This window comes from Oncorhynchus clarkii, chromosome 4 (assembly GCF_045791955.1).
Source record: "Oncorhynchus clarkii lewisi isolate Uvic-CL-2024 chromosome 4, UVic_Ocla_1.0, whole genome shotgun sequence".
In the NCBI taxonomy this organism is placed as follows: domain Eukaryota; kingdom Metazoa; phylum Chordata; class Actinopteri; order Salmoniformes; family Salmonidae; genus Oncorhynchus; species Oncorhynchus clarkii.
The window spans coordinates 80,453,647-80,469,304 of NC_092150.1; the positions used below are offsets into that span (position 1 = coordinate 80,453,647).

Sequence of the window (15,658 nt, forward strand, 5' to 3'; positions counted from 1 at the left end):
ACCTAATATTCAAGGAAGTTGAATGAATAGAAGTGAGCAATCAACAGTCAATATGTTTCAAAGGTCAATAAAGAGTTAAGGTGTAATGAGCATGTTTCTTGAGTTCTTCTGCTCAGATCGTGTGATCTGCAGGTGTCAGCCAACAGGTTATTTGAGAACGTCAAGTGCATGCTGCGACACTGCTTGGTTCCACAGCTGACAGTCTAGGTTGATCAAACAGAGAACAACTTGACTTCTTCCTGTTTTCTCTAATTGAGAGATTCTGAGGTTCACAGCTTCCTTTCAAACTTGGCTTAGAATAGTCCCAAGAGTCTTTTGAAACGATTACTCCGTTATTCTGGTAAGTCCTCTCTTACACAATACATGGGATAATATGTGACTTAAGCAATCTTACCATGTTTGTTTAATAAAATATATAATTTACTGTTCTTAATGTAAGGAAAACTGCTGGGTTAAATATGTTCAACATGCACTTTAATCTTTATTTGTTAACATGACATTCAACTAGATCTTACTGTAGATTACATTGTGTGTATTGTAATAAAATCAGTTAATTTCTAAACATGTCATACCTGAAATTAACACAGTTGTTTGCAACTCGTTTCAGTTCTACTTTTTGACTGTATTGTCTGAAATGTAATTGTCTACATTATACAATTTTAATTACCATTCATTTCACAAAAGTACGTTTTTCTATCATAACAGTCTGTCACCCTAGGAAAAAGTACTCAATTGTCATTCTTGAGTAAAAGTATTTGGTTTTAAATATACTTAAGTATCAAAAGTAAAAGTATGAATCATTTTTATTCCTTATATTAAACCAACCAGACGGCACAATATTCTTGTTTCTTATTTTTATTTATGGATAGACGGGCACACCAACACACAGCAGACAATGTACAAATAAAGCATTTGTCTTTAGTCCACCAGATCAGAGGAAGTAGGGATGACCAGGGATGTTCTCTTGATAAGTGTGAATAGGACCATTTCCCTGTGCTGCTAAGCATTCAAAATGTGACGAGTACTTCTGGGTGTCAGAAAATATATTGAGTAAAAAGTACATTATTTTCTTTAGGAATGTAGTGAAGTAAAAGTAGTCAAAATAAATAGTAAAGTAAAGTACAGATACTCAAAAAAAAATATTTAAAAAAAAAGTATGTTTACTTAAGTACTTTACACCACTGAAAACAGATACTTGTGTGCAATAGGTCCATGCTACGTGAGACTGCTTGTATTTGTTGTTTAGGTTTATTACACGTTCTGAACTAACAACCTGGGAATAAATCCCCCGAAATCTCAGGGTCTTGCTGAAATGTATGCATACACTCTGCAGCTAGGAAAGGGGAACCTCACCGCAGAGAATAAGCAATGTCCCACAAAACATATTCTACAACATATCCTATGCAAAAGCCTTTGACTAGGCTGTCTGGCCCAGATTGATCCTTCACAGCCAACATGAAAGAACCTACATGGTTGTAGTTAAGCCACCATCACTAATAGGTCAGAAGAGAAAAAGAAAATAAAGCCAGTGGATGTACCTTTAGAAGACCTCAGAGGGATGTGTAGAAAACAGTAAGGTATGTGGATGTACTGTATGTCTTCACTTCTAGCAGGTGGTGGGGGATGTTATATAAGAATGAAAGGGGAAATACAGTATGTTTGAGTAAACTAACATGGATGAAGGTATACATAAAATTATTTTCCATGCATACATCTGATATAATTTCTAGATATCCAATTAGCTTCATAAGAACTCACAATGCTCCTTGTACATACATTAATTTCTTCAATATCCACTTAGATGATCATGTGCTTCAGTTGCCATTTGATTAGGGAAGTCAGGCGAGATGGAAAATCCAACCATTCTTGCTTTGCTGTCGTCTTTATGCTTTGGGAACAGCCACCATGCAGAAGTGAATAATAGGAACAACAACCAGAAGCAGAACAACAATTGAATGTCTTTGTCAATAGCATTGAGACATTTTTATATTCAAAACACAGATTTTTTAAAATGACAAATGTACAATGAACTGCCAATTGATAATGCCAGCATTCCCCTAAAAGTCGCAATACTGACATGAATTACTGTGTGTCATTGAAAGCCAACCCCAGTTGTGCACTTTAGATACTTAACCACACTCTTGCATTTAAAGAAGAATTTGGGTCACTCAAGCAAGATTGGGGTTATGTGACCTGGTTCTCTGCAAATTTCCTTTCTCTGAATCGCACCACATTGCCAACCCTATTTGACTCCAGATTACTTCAGTCACACTTTTGTAAGGATGTTAATTAACTACAATCAGAATTTTGCTTTGTAGTTAAAATAATATACGTATACAGTAGTTGATAGTGATAGGATACATTTCAATAAAACAGAAATGCTTTTTTTGGGGGGGTGCCATGAGTACACATTGTATGTTGAAATAAATTCCAAGTGTGTTATTAAATTAAAGACCTGTTCTTCTCTGAGTGCTCTCTCTATTTATCCATAGGAGAAAATGAACTATACGGATAATGCAGAGGAAACAGTTAACAATTCAGTGGCGTATGACTATGATTGGGTGGAGCCATGTAATATGGAAGAAAACAACAGTGTGGAGAGAGTGGTGCGACTCTACATCCACTCTGTCATCTGTATCCTGGGTTTACTGGGCAACATCCTGGTGATCGTCACCTACGCCTTCTACAAGAAGGCCAAGTCCATGACGGACGTTTACCTTCTGAACGTGGCCATAGCAGACATGCTGTTTGTGGTGGCTCTACCCCTGATCATCTACAATGAGCAGAGTGACTGGGCCATGGGGATGGTGGCCTGTAAGGTTCTCCGTGGGGCCTACAGCGTCAACCTGTACAGTGGCATGCTGTTGTTAGCTTGTATTAGCACTGACCGCTACATTGCTATTGTCCAGGCCCGTCGCTCCTTCCGGCTCCGCTCCCTGATCTACAGCCGCATCATCTGCGCTGCAGTCTGGAGCCTGGCCCTGCTCCTCTCTGTCCCCACCTTTGTTTACTACGAGCGTTATGTGCCTGCACACAGCACCATTGGAAATTATTATGACAACTATGATAACAACAATGCTACAACACTGTTTGATCTGGAGAACACCATATTCTTAGAGGAGGAGGAGGAGGACTATGTAGTCTGCAACTTCAGGTTCCCAGACAACGCCACGGCCCGTCAGATGAAGATCCTGGTCCCGAGCACCCAGATGGCGGTGGGCTTCTTCCTGCCCCTGTTGGTCATGGGCTTCTGCTACGCCAACATCATTGTCACGCTGCTGCGTGCCAAGAACTTCCAGAGGCACAAGGCGGTGCGCGTGGTGCTGGCTGTGGTGGTCGTGTTTATCATCTGTCATCTGCCCTACAACGCCGCACTGCTCTACGACACGGTCAACAAGTTCCAGATCCAGACCTGCAGTCAGGTGGATACCACCGAAGTGGCCAAGACAGTGACAGAAACGGTGGCCTACCTGCACTGCTGCCTCAACCCGGTCCTATACGCCTTCATCGGGGTGAAGTTCAGGAACCACTTCAGGAAGATTGTGGAGGATGTGTGGTGCATTGGGAAGAGGGTCATGAATTCCCGACGCTTCTCGAGGGTCACGTCAGAGATGTATGTCTCCACTGTCCGCAGGTCTATGGATGGATCCTCTACAGACAACGCATCTTCTTTCACCATGTGAGGACGAGACCCTGTGGTGGAGACTGCTACTGCTGTGAACCCTAGCGCCGTCTGATACATTTATCAATGTACCTATGCCATCTTTATTGAATGTTTCCATAAGCCTTACATGGAATAATCAATGTAAAATAACAAAAGTGTTTATTTAAATGATAACTACTGTAATGACAACTGTTTCTACTTGCTGTTTATTGTTTATGAATATGATATATCGGTTGTTGCTTTTATGCAGTTCTGTCTTTGGTTAATGCACAATTGTGGTTTATGTCTGTGTTTGAATGTATTTTGAAAGACGAAATAAAAAATACTTTTTTATGGCCTATATTAATTTCCTAATGTATTTATTAACGGAAGGACAATACTGTGTAATTTGGGTTTCAGCCATGGCAAACTGCTCACAATTAGTAGAAGTAACAGCGTTGTTATTGTTACCCAGTAGATGGGGCCATTTACACTCTTTACACTATGTCTCTACACAGTCTGGAATGAAGCGTTGTAAAATCAGTGCGGAGACAGCTTCCCTAGAATTAAGTGAGTTCTACAAAGATAAGGCAGTATTGTTGTTTAAGAAAGCCAAATACTAGGTCATATTTGATTTGAGTGAAATTATGTTATTGCCTTAGGTAATTGGTTCATAGGACAGGCAGCCTCATATGCACTATTTAGTTAGTGCATGCTCTTGTCAACGTAATGTTACAATTGTTGCCGGTTTACAACCTTTGAGGCTTGATTGCTGTCATTTGTGCTCACTTGCTAATTAAAGGTCCTAATGTAATTGTCTGTCTCTATGTAATACCTGGTGTACAGTTGTGAGAAGCTTCTGCGGGGATCTGTTGTGTTCATGACTCTGCCCTCAACCTATCTTTATCAACAATTCATCTTTAATCATGACTAAGCATATATGACACCCCTGATTCAATTATTAAAATCATAATTTGTAATTAACCAACATTTCTTATGTCATTTTAAATATTTAAAACGAAACAATCGTCCTATTTTCAACACAGGAGGCTGCTGAGGGGAGGACGGCTCATAATAATGACTGGAATGGAGTAAATGGAATGGTATCAAACACTTGGAAACCATGTATTTGATGTATTTGATACATTCCACTGATTCCACTCCAGTCATTACCACTAGTCCGTTCTCCCCAGTTAAGGTGCCACTATCCATCCTCCTGTGATTTTTAAGTAATGTAACTTATACTACTCCTGCAATAACATCTGCCTAATATGTGTATGTGACCAATACAATTTGATTTGATATAGTTTTAGTACAAAGGAGATATTGTGAAATGTAACCTTGGTTTGACCAAGTGGATAAAACAAACTGTATTTGGCAAACATTATGCGTCTCCTGCGCAAGTCACACCATCACGCAAGCCACATGGCTGTGAGAACAACTGCCAAGTCCTCCTCTATTCCCATGGCAATAAATAGTGTCAGTTCAGCTTCCAAGGCCAACTCATGAAGCGAATTGATCGATGCTGGACTTGGACTGAAATAGTTAGCTGTGCTCATTTTGGGTGTTGGGGTGTTGTGCCGAAAAGCTCTCCCTGACAGAATTCGTCGCATGAATGCGCACACACTCAATTCTTCATGCCTGCGACTTGCTTGCTAGTTGAGATAGCAAGAAAATAGCCTTGCCGCAATCCTCCCCCATCTTCTAATTTCCTTAATTTTGTGGCTAGGGTCAAATACTTTCTGTGGCACACACTACTGGTCAACATGAGCTACCAAAATGATTATGAAGTGTGCCAAGTCTTGCAGTCCCAAGATAGAATGGGGGGAGAATTTCGGCAGGCAATCAAATAGCCTTGCCAACCCCCCCTTCTAATTTCCTTAATTTTGTGGCTAGAGTCAAATACTTTCTATAGAAAAAACTTCATATCAGGATAGGCAACCAAAATGAATAATTAATGTACAGTGGGGCAAAAAAGTATTTAGTCAGCCACCAATTGTGCAAGTTCTCCCACTAAAAAGATGAGAGAGGCCTGTAATTTTCATCATAGGTACACTTCAACTGTGACAGACAAAATGAGAAAAAAAATCCAGAAAATCACATTGTAGGATTTTTATTTGTATTTGGTCACCTACAAACAAGCACGATTTCTGGCTCTCACAGGCCTGTAACTTCTTCTTTAAGAGGCTCCTCTGTCCTCCACTCGTTAACTGTATTAATGGCACCTGTTTGAACTTGTTATCAGTATAAAAGACACCTGTCCACAACCTCAAACAGTCACACTCCAAACTCCACTATGGCCAAGACCAAAGAGGTGTCAAAGGACACCAGAAACAAAATTGTAGACCTGCACCAGGCTGGGAAGACTGAATCTGCAATAGGTAAGCAGCTTGGTTTGAAGAAATCAACTGTGGGAGCAATTATTAGGAAATGGAAGACATACAAGACCACTGATAATCTCCCTCGATCTGGGGCTCCACGGAAGATCTCACGCTGTGGGGTCAAAATGATCACAAGAACGGTGAGCAAAAATCCCAGAACCACATGGAGGGACCTAGTGAATGACCTGCAGAGAGCTGGGACCAAAGTAACAAAGCCTACCATCACTAACACACTATGCCGCCAGGGACTCAAATCCTGCAGTGCCAGACGTGTCCCCCTGCTTAAGCCAGTACATGTCCAGGCCCGTCTGAAGTTTGCTAGAGAGCATTTGGATGATCCAGAAGAAGATTGGGAGAATGTCATATGGTCAGATCAAACCAAAATATAACTTTTTGGTTAAAACTGAACTGTTTGGAGGACAAAGAATGCTGAGTTGCATCCAAAGAACACCGAACCTACTGTGAAGCATGGGGGTGGAAACATCATGCTTTGGGGCTGTTTTTCTGCAAAGGGACCAGGACGACTGATCCGTGTAAAGGAAAGAATGAATGGGGCCATGTATCGTGAGATTTTGAGTGAAAACCTTCTTCCATCAGCAAGGGCATTGAAGATGAAACGTGGCTGGGTCTTTCAGCATAACAATGATCCCAAACACACTGCCCGGGCAACGAAGGAGTGGCTTCGTAAGAAGCATTTCAAGGTCCTGGAGTGGCCTAGCCAGTCTCCAGATCTCAACCCCATAGAAAATCTTTGGAGGGAGTTGAAAGTCTGTGTTGCCCAGCAACAGCCTCAAAACATCACTGCTCTAGAGGAGATCTGCATGGAGGAATGGGCCAAAATACCAGCAACAGTGTGTGAAAACCTTGTGAAGACTTACAGAAAACGTTTGACCTCTGACATTGCCAAGAAAGGGTATATAACAAAATATTGAGATAAACATTTGTTATTGACCAAATACTTATTTTCCACCATAATTTGCAAATAAAATCATAAAAAATCCTACAATGTGATTTTCTGGATTTTTTTATCTCGTTTTGTCTGTCATAGTTGAAGATGATGAAAATTACAGGCCTCTCTCATATTTTTAAGTGGGAGAACTTGCACAATTGGTGGCTGACAAAATATTTTTTTTGCCCCACTGTATGTGTGTATGTGTGTTATATTAAACATTGGAGTAAAATGTAGGCAATAAAAATTTCAGAACAACTACTAGTCGAATAAGACATGGGACAGGTGCCAAATTTGGCAAACAGATTTATTTATAGACTAATACTGTTTCACAATTCCAGTGGGTCAGAAGTTTACATACACTAAGTTGACTGTGCCTTTAAACAGCGTGGAAAAATCCAGAAAATTATGTCATGGCTTTAGAAGCTTCTGATTGGCTAATTGACATCATTTGAGTCAATTGCAGGTGTACCTGTGGATGTATTTCAAAGCCTACCTTAAAACTCAGTGTCTCTGCTTGACATCATGGGAAAATCAAAAGAAATCAGCCAAGACCTCAGAAAAAAATTGTAGACCTCCACAAGTCTGGTTCATCCTTGGAAGCAATTTCCAAACGCCTGAAGGTACCACGTTCATCTGTACAAACAATAGTATGCAGGTATAAACGCCATGGGACCACACAGCCGTCATACAGCTCAGGAAGGAGACGCGTTCTGTCTCCTAGAGATGAATGTACTTTGGTGCGAAAAGTTCAAATCAAACCCAGAACAGCAAAGGACCTTGTGAAGATGGAGGAAACAGGTACCAAAGTATCTATATCCACAGTAAAACAAGTCCTATATTGATATAACCTGAAAGGCAGGTCAGCAAGGAAGAAGCCACTGCTCCAAAACCGCCATAAAAATAGCCAGACTACGGTTTGCAACTGCACATGGGGACAAAGATGGTACTTTTTGGAGAAATGTCCTCCGGTCTGATGAAACAAAAATAGAACTGTTTGGCCATAATGAGGGACTGGTGCACTTCACAAAATAGATGGCATCATGAGGTAGGGAAATTATGTGGGTATATTGAAGCAATATCTCAAGACATCAGTCAGGAAGTTAAAGCTTGGTTGCAAATGTGTCCTCGAAATGGACAATGACCCCAAGCATACTTCCAATGTTGAGGCAAAATGGCTTAAGGACAACAAAGTCAACGTATTGGAGTGGCCATCACAAAGCCCTGACGTCAATCCTATAGAAAATGTGGGCAGAACGGAAAAAGCGTGTGTGTGAGCAAAGAGGCCTACAAACCTGACTCAGTTACACCAGCTCTGTCAGGAGGCATGGGTCAAAAATTCATCCAACTTATTGTGGGAAGCTTGTGGAAGGCTACCTGAAACGTTTGACCCAAGTTAAACAATTTAAAGGCAATGCTACCAAATACTAATTGAGTGCATGTAAACTTCTGACCCACTAGGAATGTGATGAAATAAATAAAAGCTGAAAAAAATAATTATTGTAAACAGGATTCTTCCGTCGAAGGAGAGGCGGACCAATACGCAGCATGGTTGAAGTTCATGGTTTTTTAATAAGGAAAACTATACATGAATAAACTACAAAACAATAAATGTGAAAACCCGAAACTCGTCCCGTTTGGTACTGACACAGGAGACAGGAACAATCACCCACGAAACACTCAAAGAATATGGCTGCCTAAATATGGTTCCCAATCAGAGACAATGATAAACACCTGCCTCTGATTGAGAACCACTCCAGGCAGCCATAGACTATTCTAAACAACCCCACTAACCACAATCCCATGAAACAAAAACACCAAGACAAAACACACCACATAAATAACCCATGTCACACCCTGGCCTGACCAAAATAATAAAGAAAACACAAAATACTAAGACCAGGGCGTGACAGAACGATGGTACTTTTTGGAGAAATGTCCTCCTCCCCCCCCCCAAGGTGCGGACTCCCGGCCGCACACCTAAACCTATAGGGGAGGGTCCGGGTGGGCGTCTGTCCACGGTGGCGGCTCCGGCGCAGGACGTGGACCCCACTTCAACAAAGTCTTAGTCTGCATGCATCGCGTCCTTAAATTGGCAACCCTCGCCGCCAACCTTGGCCTAGTAAACCTAACCAAGGGCCCCACTGGACTGAGGGGCAGCTCCGGACTGAGGGACCGCTCGGGACTGAGGGATAGCTCAAGACTGAAGGGTAGCTCAAGACTGAAGGGTAGCTCAGGACTGAAGGGTAGCTCAGGACTGAAGGGTAGCTCAGGACTGAGGGGAAGCTCAGGACTGAGGGGAAGCTCAGGACTGAGGGGAAGCTCAGGACTGAGGGGAAGCTCAGGACTGAGGGGAAGCTCAGGACTGAGGGGAAGCTCAGGACTGAGAGGAAGCTCAGGCAGGTTGATGGCTCTGGCAGATCCTGGCTGGCTGGTGGTTCTGGCAGATCCTGGCTGACTGGTGGTTCCGGCAGATCCTGGCTAAATATATAAATTATGATAAGAATTAGAATTACACATCTGCTCCGGTCTGACCAGGGGTTTGCAGAGATGCAAAATGGCCTCCACGATGGCAGAAGCCTCCGTCGAAGGAGAGGCGGACCAATACGCAGCGTGGTTGAAGTTCATGGTTTTTTAATAAGGAAAACTATATATGAACAAACTACAAAACAATAAATGTGACAACCCGAAACCAATCCTGTGTGGTACAAACACTGACACAGGAGACAGGAACAATCACCCACGAAACACTCAAAGAATATGGCTGCCTAAATATGGTTCCCAATCAGAGACAATGATAAACACCTGCCTCTGATTGAGAACCACTCTAGGCAGCCATGACTATTCTAAACAACCCCACTAACCACAATCCCATGACCTACAAAAACCCCAAGACAAAACACACCACATAAATAACCCATGTCACACCCTGGCCTGACCAAAATAATAAAGAAAACACAAAATACTAAGACCAGGGTGTGACATCTCTATACTATTATTATGACATTTCACATTCTTAAAATAAAGTGGTGATCCTAACTGACCTAAAACAGGGAATATTTACTAGGATTAAATGCCAGGAATTGTGAAAAACTGAGTTTAAATGTATTTGGCTAAGGTGTATGTAAACTTCCGACTTAAACTTCCGACGTAAACTTCCGAAACTGTACCTAGGAATGAAGGGATAGATAATAAACAGTAGCAGCAGCGTATGTGATGAAACAAAAAACATTGTGAAAAAAGGGTCAATGCAGATAGTCCGGGTAGCTATTTGGTTAACTATTTAACTATTTAGCAGTAATATGGCTTGGTGGTAGAAGCTGTTCTGGGTTTTGTTGGTTCCAGACTTGGTCCGACGGTAGCGCTTGCCATCCAGTAGCAGAGAGAAAAGTCTATGACTTTGGCGGCTGAAATCTTTGACAATTTGACAAAGAAACAGTATGTTTGTGTGCAGGAACCCTACATCCGTAAATGAGTCAGTACGTTAACACACCAAACATCAATATAATTGATCATGTCCTATGCACCACTACAGTAGTGAATGTGGTTGGTTTGGAGTTGAAAGGCTGTCATACAGCAGATAAATAAGGTATGATTGAAAACCGTTGAAGCTGTCAAACCATAAACATGAAATAAACAGCCAGCCAGCGAACAGGTGGGAGATCCAAATAACTATTTTTATTACAGCAATTCAAACATACTGAAACACCCAACACCATCACTCACAAGCTCACAAGCCTTGAATTAGTATTATTAGCCTATGGCCATTCGTTCGGCAGTACGATTGCCTTGGTCCACATAAACTTCACACAGCATAAACTTAACTCACACAGCATAAACTTAATAACTCACACAGCATGCTCATTCATGAAGACTTTTGATTAGATCCAGCAGCAAGATGAATATAGACCTTAGCGGCGGGATCTTTGTCATATAAAAACAAAAATAATAATCAATAACGTTTTTTTTATATAATCAAAAAAGGGTTTTATTGCAGTAAGAAACACCCTAAAAGACAGAGGAAGATAGGGCTTGAAGTTACAGTACATTAAAACCTAGCCTTGCCCTCAGCAATGGGTGCGGCACGGAAAGGCAGCTACATTTTCAAAGGTGCACTCTTCACTGAACAGGATAAAATAACGACATACTGTAAGGGTGACTTCATGTCTTTGAATGTCATTCCTTTGAAACAGGATCTATTACTATAACAGAGAGGTGAGGGGATTATTGATTCTATTGTTAGAGCCTATAGGCTCCCACAGTAAGTAGACATGGCACACCTTAGGGCAGAGACCATCAGCATATGGGCCCACCGAGACTTGGCAGCAAGTCACAGGCCTCACACCGTGTGTGTGTGTGTGTGTGTGTGTGCGTGCGTGCGTGCGTGCGTTTTGATTCACTGGCAGACAGACAGACAAGGTCATATTCTCATTTCACAGCGAGTCTTTTCCCCTTGAGTCTTGAGTGAATTACCCTCTCTTTGTCCCTGCTGGCTGGACTGGGTGACCAGGCAAAGCACACATTGGAGCAAAGCCCTGGTCCTGCTGTAAACAGCCTTAGCCCTGGTCCTGTTGTAAACAGCCTTAGCCCTGGTCCTGTTGTAAACAGCCTTAGCCCTGGTCCTGTTGTAAAGAGCCTTAGCCCTGGTCCTGTTGTAAACAGCCTTAGCCCTGGTCCTGTTGTAAACAGCCTTAGCCCTGGTCCTGTTGTAAACAGCCTTAGCCCTGGTCCTGTTGTAAACAGCCTTAGCCCTGGTCCTGTTGTAAACAGCCTTAGCCCTGGTCCTGCTGTAAACAGCCTTAGCCCTGGTCCTGTTGTAAACAGCCTTAGCCCTGGTCCAGTTGTAAACAGCCTTAGCCCTGGTCCAGTTGTAAACAGCCTTAGCCCTGGTCCAGTTGTAAACAGCCTTAGCCCTGGTCCTGTTGTAAACAGCCTTAGCCCTGGTCCTGTTGTAAACAGCCTTAGCCCTGGTCCTGTTGTAAACAGCCTTAGCCCTGGTCCTGTTGTAAACAGCCTTAGCCCTGGTCCTGTTGTAAACAGCCTTAGCCCTGGTCCTGTTGTAAACAGCCTTAGCCCTGGTCCTGTTGTAAACAGCCTTAGCCCTTAGCCCTGGTCCTGTTGTAAACAGCCTTAGCCCTGGTCCTGTTGTAAACAGCCTTAGCCCTGGTCCTGTTGTAAACAGCCTTAGCCCTGGTCCTGTTGTAAACAGCCTTAGCCCTGATCCTGCTGTAAACAGCCTTAGCCCTGGTCCTGCTGTAAACAGCCTTAGCCCTGGTCCTGTTGTAAACAGCTTTAGCCCTGGTCCTGCTGTAAACAGCCTTAGCCCTGGTCCTGTTGTAAACAGCCTTAGCCCTGGTCCTGTTGTAAACAGCCTTAGCCCTGGTCCTGTTGTAAACAGCCTTAGCCCTGGTCCTGCTGTAAACAGCCTTAGCCCTGGTCCTGTTGTAAACAGCCTTAGCCCTGGTCCTGTTGTAAACAGCCTTAGCCCTGGTCCTGCTGTAAACAGCCTTAGCCCTCTCCAGGCGCTCTATAAGGAAGGTTAATTAAGTTTAAATAAATAAAAGGAAGCTGTGCAGCAACAGCAACTATCCCAACTGTGAATTTCACAACATGCTGTCGAGTACATTCGTTTCACAAACTGCTGTCCATTGATGTATTGATAAATAAACTATTGCACAATCGCCGCGGACACGGGTGAAAAGTGTAAAAAAAATAAATACTATAAGGTGTCAAAAAACATGAATCTCACAAATATGTTTAGTGCCTAACTCAGCACATTTTGGAGAGTTGGCATTATGTGTCTATATGTCCAGCTCCAAAATGAGACTGTCCGCCTGTGGTCAGGGCATCAGGGCTGAGAGGGTTTGGAAGACAAGTCCATCTAAAGATGCCATACTTACAGTAATGTGAGAAATTCATGTCATTATCCAGGCCACAGACTAATAGACAATATAGCCACTCAAACCAGACTTTCCTTAGACATTCAAATCGGTTTCTTGATGCTGCTAATCCTTTACCATATGATGGGATGTTCTATCATTCCCTGTAATAAAGTCATAGTAGCTAGGTTATATTAAATCAACAGGGATCCCTGTTATCTCCCATTGTGTATATCTCCCCTGCCTTTGGCAAAAGCTGCTTTGCAACACGTTTTATTCCTACTCTAAGAAAGAACACGGCAATGTTTCCACTTAGTAATAACAGGTAATACTCTCAGAGAGGAAAACTATTTGAATCATGCAATAGTTATATTGACATTGAATTATAAACACTTGGGAATAAATATTGCTTTGGCAGTGCTGTTGATGAAAAAGTTCTGCCTATTGACATCACCTAGGTCTATACAGTAGGCTACATTGTTTCTGTAGAGCTGTTGAAGTGTATAGCCATAGAGGCAAGATAAGAGAAGCCTATCACAATATTAGTGTCCTCTGGTAGGAATTACAAATACTGTTCATGAAAATGGACAAATTATTTAATGTATCATTCTTATCACAGTCTTTTATCAAACACAACATATTTTGTCCTCAAATGACATTTCTGAGGCCACTTTAGTGAGTCTCCAAAAATAGGTAAATATTGTTCATTATTCTGTCTCAGGCTGTCTTGGGCAGAGACAGGACAAATGGAACAAGGGCGCCTTTAGCCTCTACAGGTGCTTTGAGTGCTTCTGCCTCAGGCAAAAACTGTTCATTCTCCTCTTCCACAACAAACTGCAATGTTTGGGACTTGTTCACACAGTAAATAGTGTTGCCAATGACAGCACAGCGAAAGGGCAAGGGGTTGGTCTGCTCCAGGGACGCACTGTCATGCCATATTTTCACCACAGTGTTGTATTTGAACACGTTGACGCCATAGTCACGGTTGACGTCAAACCTGTAGATGAAGTTTTTGAACGCCACCATGTCGGTGGATTTCTTCCTGCTGTTGTTGAACGGGCATTCCTCCCAGTCAGCTCTTCTATTGTCATATCTTAGCAGACGATAAAAGAGAGAGCCTCCGGATACGAACAGCTCTCCATTACAGGTCGTTGCCTCGTGCGCAACAGCGAACGCCCCTTTTGGTAGCGGCGCCACAGGGCTCCATCTGTCAGTGCGAGGATCGTATTTCTCCACCGTGAAGAGACACTCCCCTCCGATTGCAAACAGGTACCCATCCATGGACACCAGTTTGAGCTGAGACCGACCCTGGGTGAGCGGTCGTATTTCGCTCCAGCTGTCAGTGAGAGGGTTGTAGCAGAACACCTTGTCTGAGACTTTGCCTTTGTCGCCCTGCACTTTGATTCCACCTGCTACGAATAGATAATTGTACATGGTGCATATCCCAGAGCCCTTTGTGTTGATTTCATCCGGCATCTTCGTCAGCACTTTCCAGTCCTTTGTCTCCTCGTTGTAATAGTAAATCACATGGTTCTCCTCCAGGGACACCATCGATAGAGGGCTCTGGGGGCGACTGTTCTCACGGCTTGGAGGTCTGCTCCCGGCGCGGTCATACACCTCGTTGATTTCAGCCACCACCAACGCCCTCTTTCCCTCCATTCTCATAGTGAGAATCAGCTCTCTCTCCCCTCCGGTCAAACGCCCATAGACAGCAGGATCACGCAGTATTTCCAATAAATTGTCACTCATGTGCTTGTAGGCTTTCTGCTTCAATTCACCGATACATTGACTTTTGGCTAATGTCAAAATCTCATAGCAGTTCTCATCGGTAATCTGCTCCGACATTTTATCGACAGCAGCTTGAACTGCGAAAAGAATGTATAACACTTTAGCCCGGGTGACGACCTCTGCAATATTAACCTTACTAACCTGCATTCGGTACGAGTAAATGTAATCCACCAATATTGTCAAAGTCTTAAAACTCACCCCCTTTAATCGGCATACGTCTCGGAACTGCCGCGCCTTGAAATAGTCACTTTTCTCAGCCAAAACGGCTTTATGCGCTTCAAGTTTCTTTCCAGACACTTGAATCACTAAATCAGACTTATCTCCAGAAGCACAGACGCCGTTCCCACATCCCCATCCTTCCTGCCTGGACTGCGGTGCTTGGTTTCCCTGTGTAGCTTCTGGGTCGCTCTCTCCCCGCACAGCCGTCTGTCCGCGCTCATGTGCTGGCTGTGCTTCCGTGCAGATACAAAAGGTGATAGGCGCAGACCTCCCCTCCCTCTGCCCCGCCCGGGAACTCGCTTTATGAATCTAACACTGACCGTTCACAGCTTCACCGCTGATTTAACACACGAGAGATGCACTCCGTGTTTTCGTTTCGTCATCCAGTTAGAAGAGGAAAAGCCCAAGCTGTGCGCCACGTTCACTTGCGCGCGGCAGTTCTCCTCCACCGCATCGGGCTCTATTGAACAGTGCTGCTCTTTGTTGATATGTGGGGTTGGGGGGTTCTCATTCATGGCTGACCCATGCATTCGATCTTCATTTGCATTTACTGAGCCATTCCTTGGTGGGCTACCATTATAACATCTAAGACCCATGACAGCATTATCCATTTCAACAAGTGGGCTCCCGAGTGGCGCAGCGGTTTTACAGTCCCTGGTTCGAATCCAGGCTGAATCCGGCCGTGATTGGGAGTCTCATAGGGCAGCGCACAATTGGCCCAACGTCGTCCGGGTTTGGCCGGGATAGGCCGTCATTGTAAATAAGAATGTGTTCTTAACTGACTTGCCTAGTGAAATAA

General features: G+C 43.2%; 1 protein-coding gene and 1 pseudogene across 1 annotated transcript; one reads left to right on the forward strand and one right to left on the reverse strand.

Moving 5' to 3' along the window:
• The first annotated feature begins 298 nt into the window (after positions 1-298).
• Positions 299-4,004, forward strand: LOC139407855 (C-C chemokine receptor type 6-like). The gene is made up of 2 exons (XM_071151724.1): positions 299-340; positions 2,493-4,004. Exon 2 carries the CDS (start codon positions 2,499-2,501, stop codon positions 3,681-3,683), a length of 1,185 nt encoding a protein of 394 aa, XP_071007825.1. The 5' UTR covers positions 299-340; positions 2,493-2,498; the 3' UTR covers positions 3,684-4,004.
• A 9,520-nt stretch (positions 4,005-13,524) lies between these two features.
• Positions 13,525-15,470, reverse strand: LOC139408061 (kelch repeat and BTB domain-containing protein 11-like; annotated as a pseudogene).
• Between the last annotated feature and the right edge of the window lie 188 nt (positions 15,471-15,658).

Excerpts from the sequence above, each read along its gene's own strand:
- LOC139407855 (XM_071151724.1), top strand. The coding sequence starts at position 2,499 with ATGAACTATACGGATAATGCAGAGGAAACAGTTAACAATTCAGTGGCG.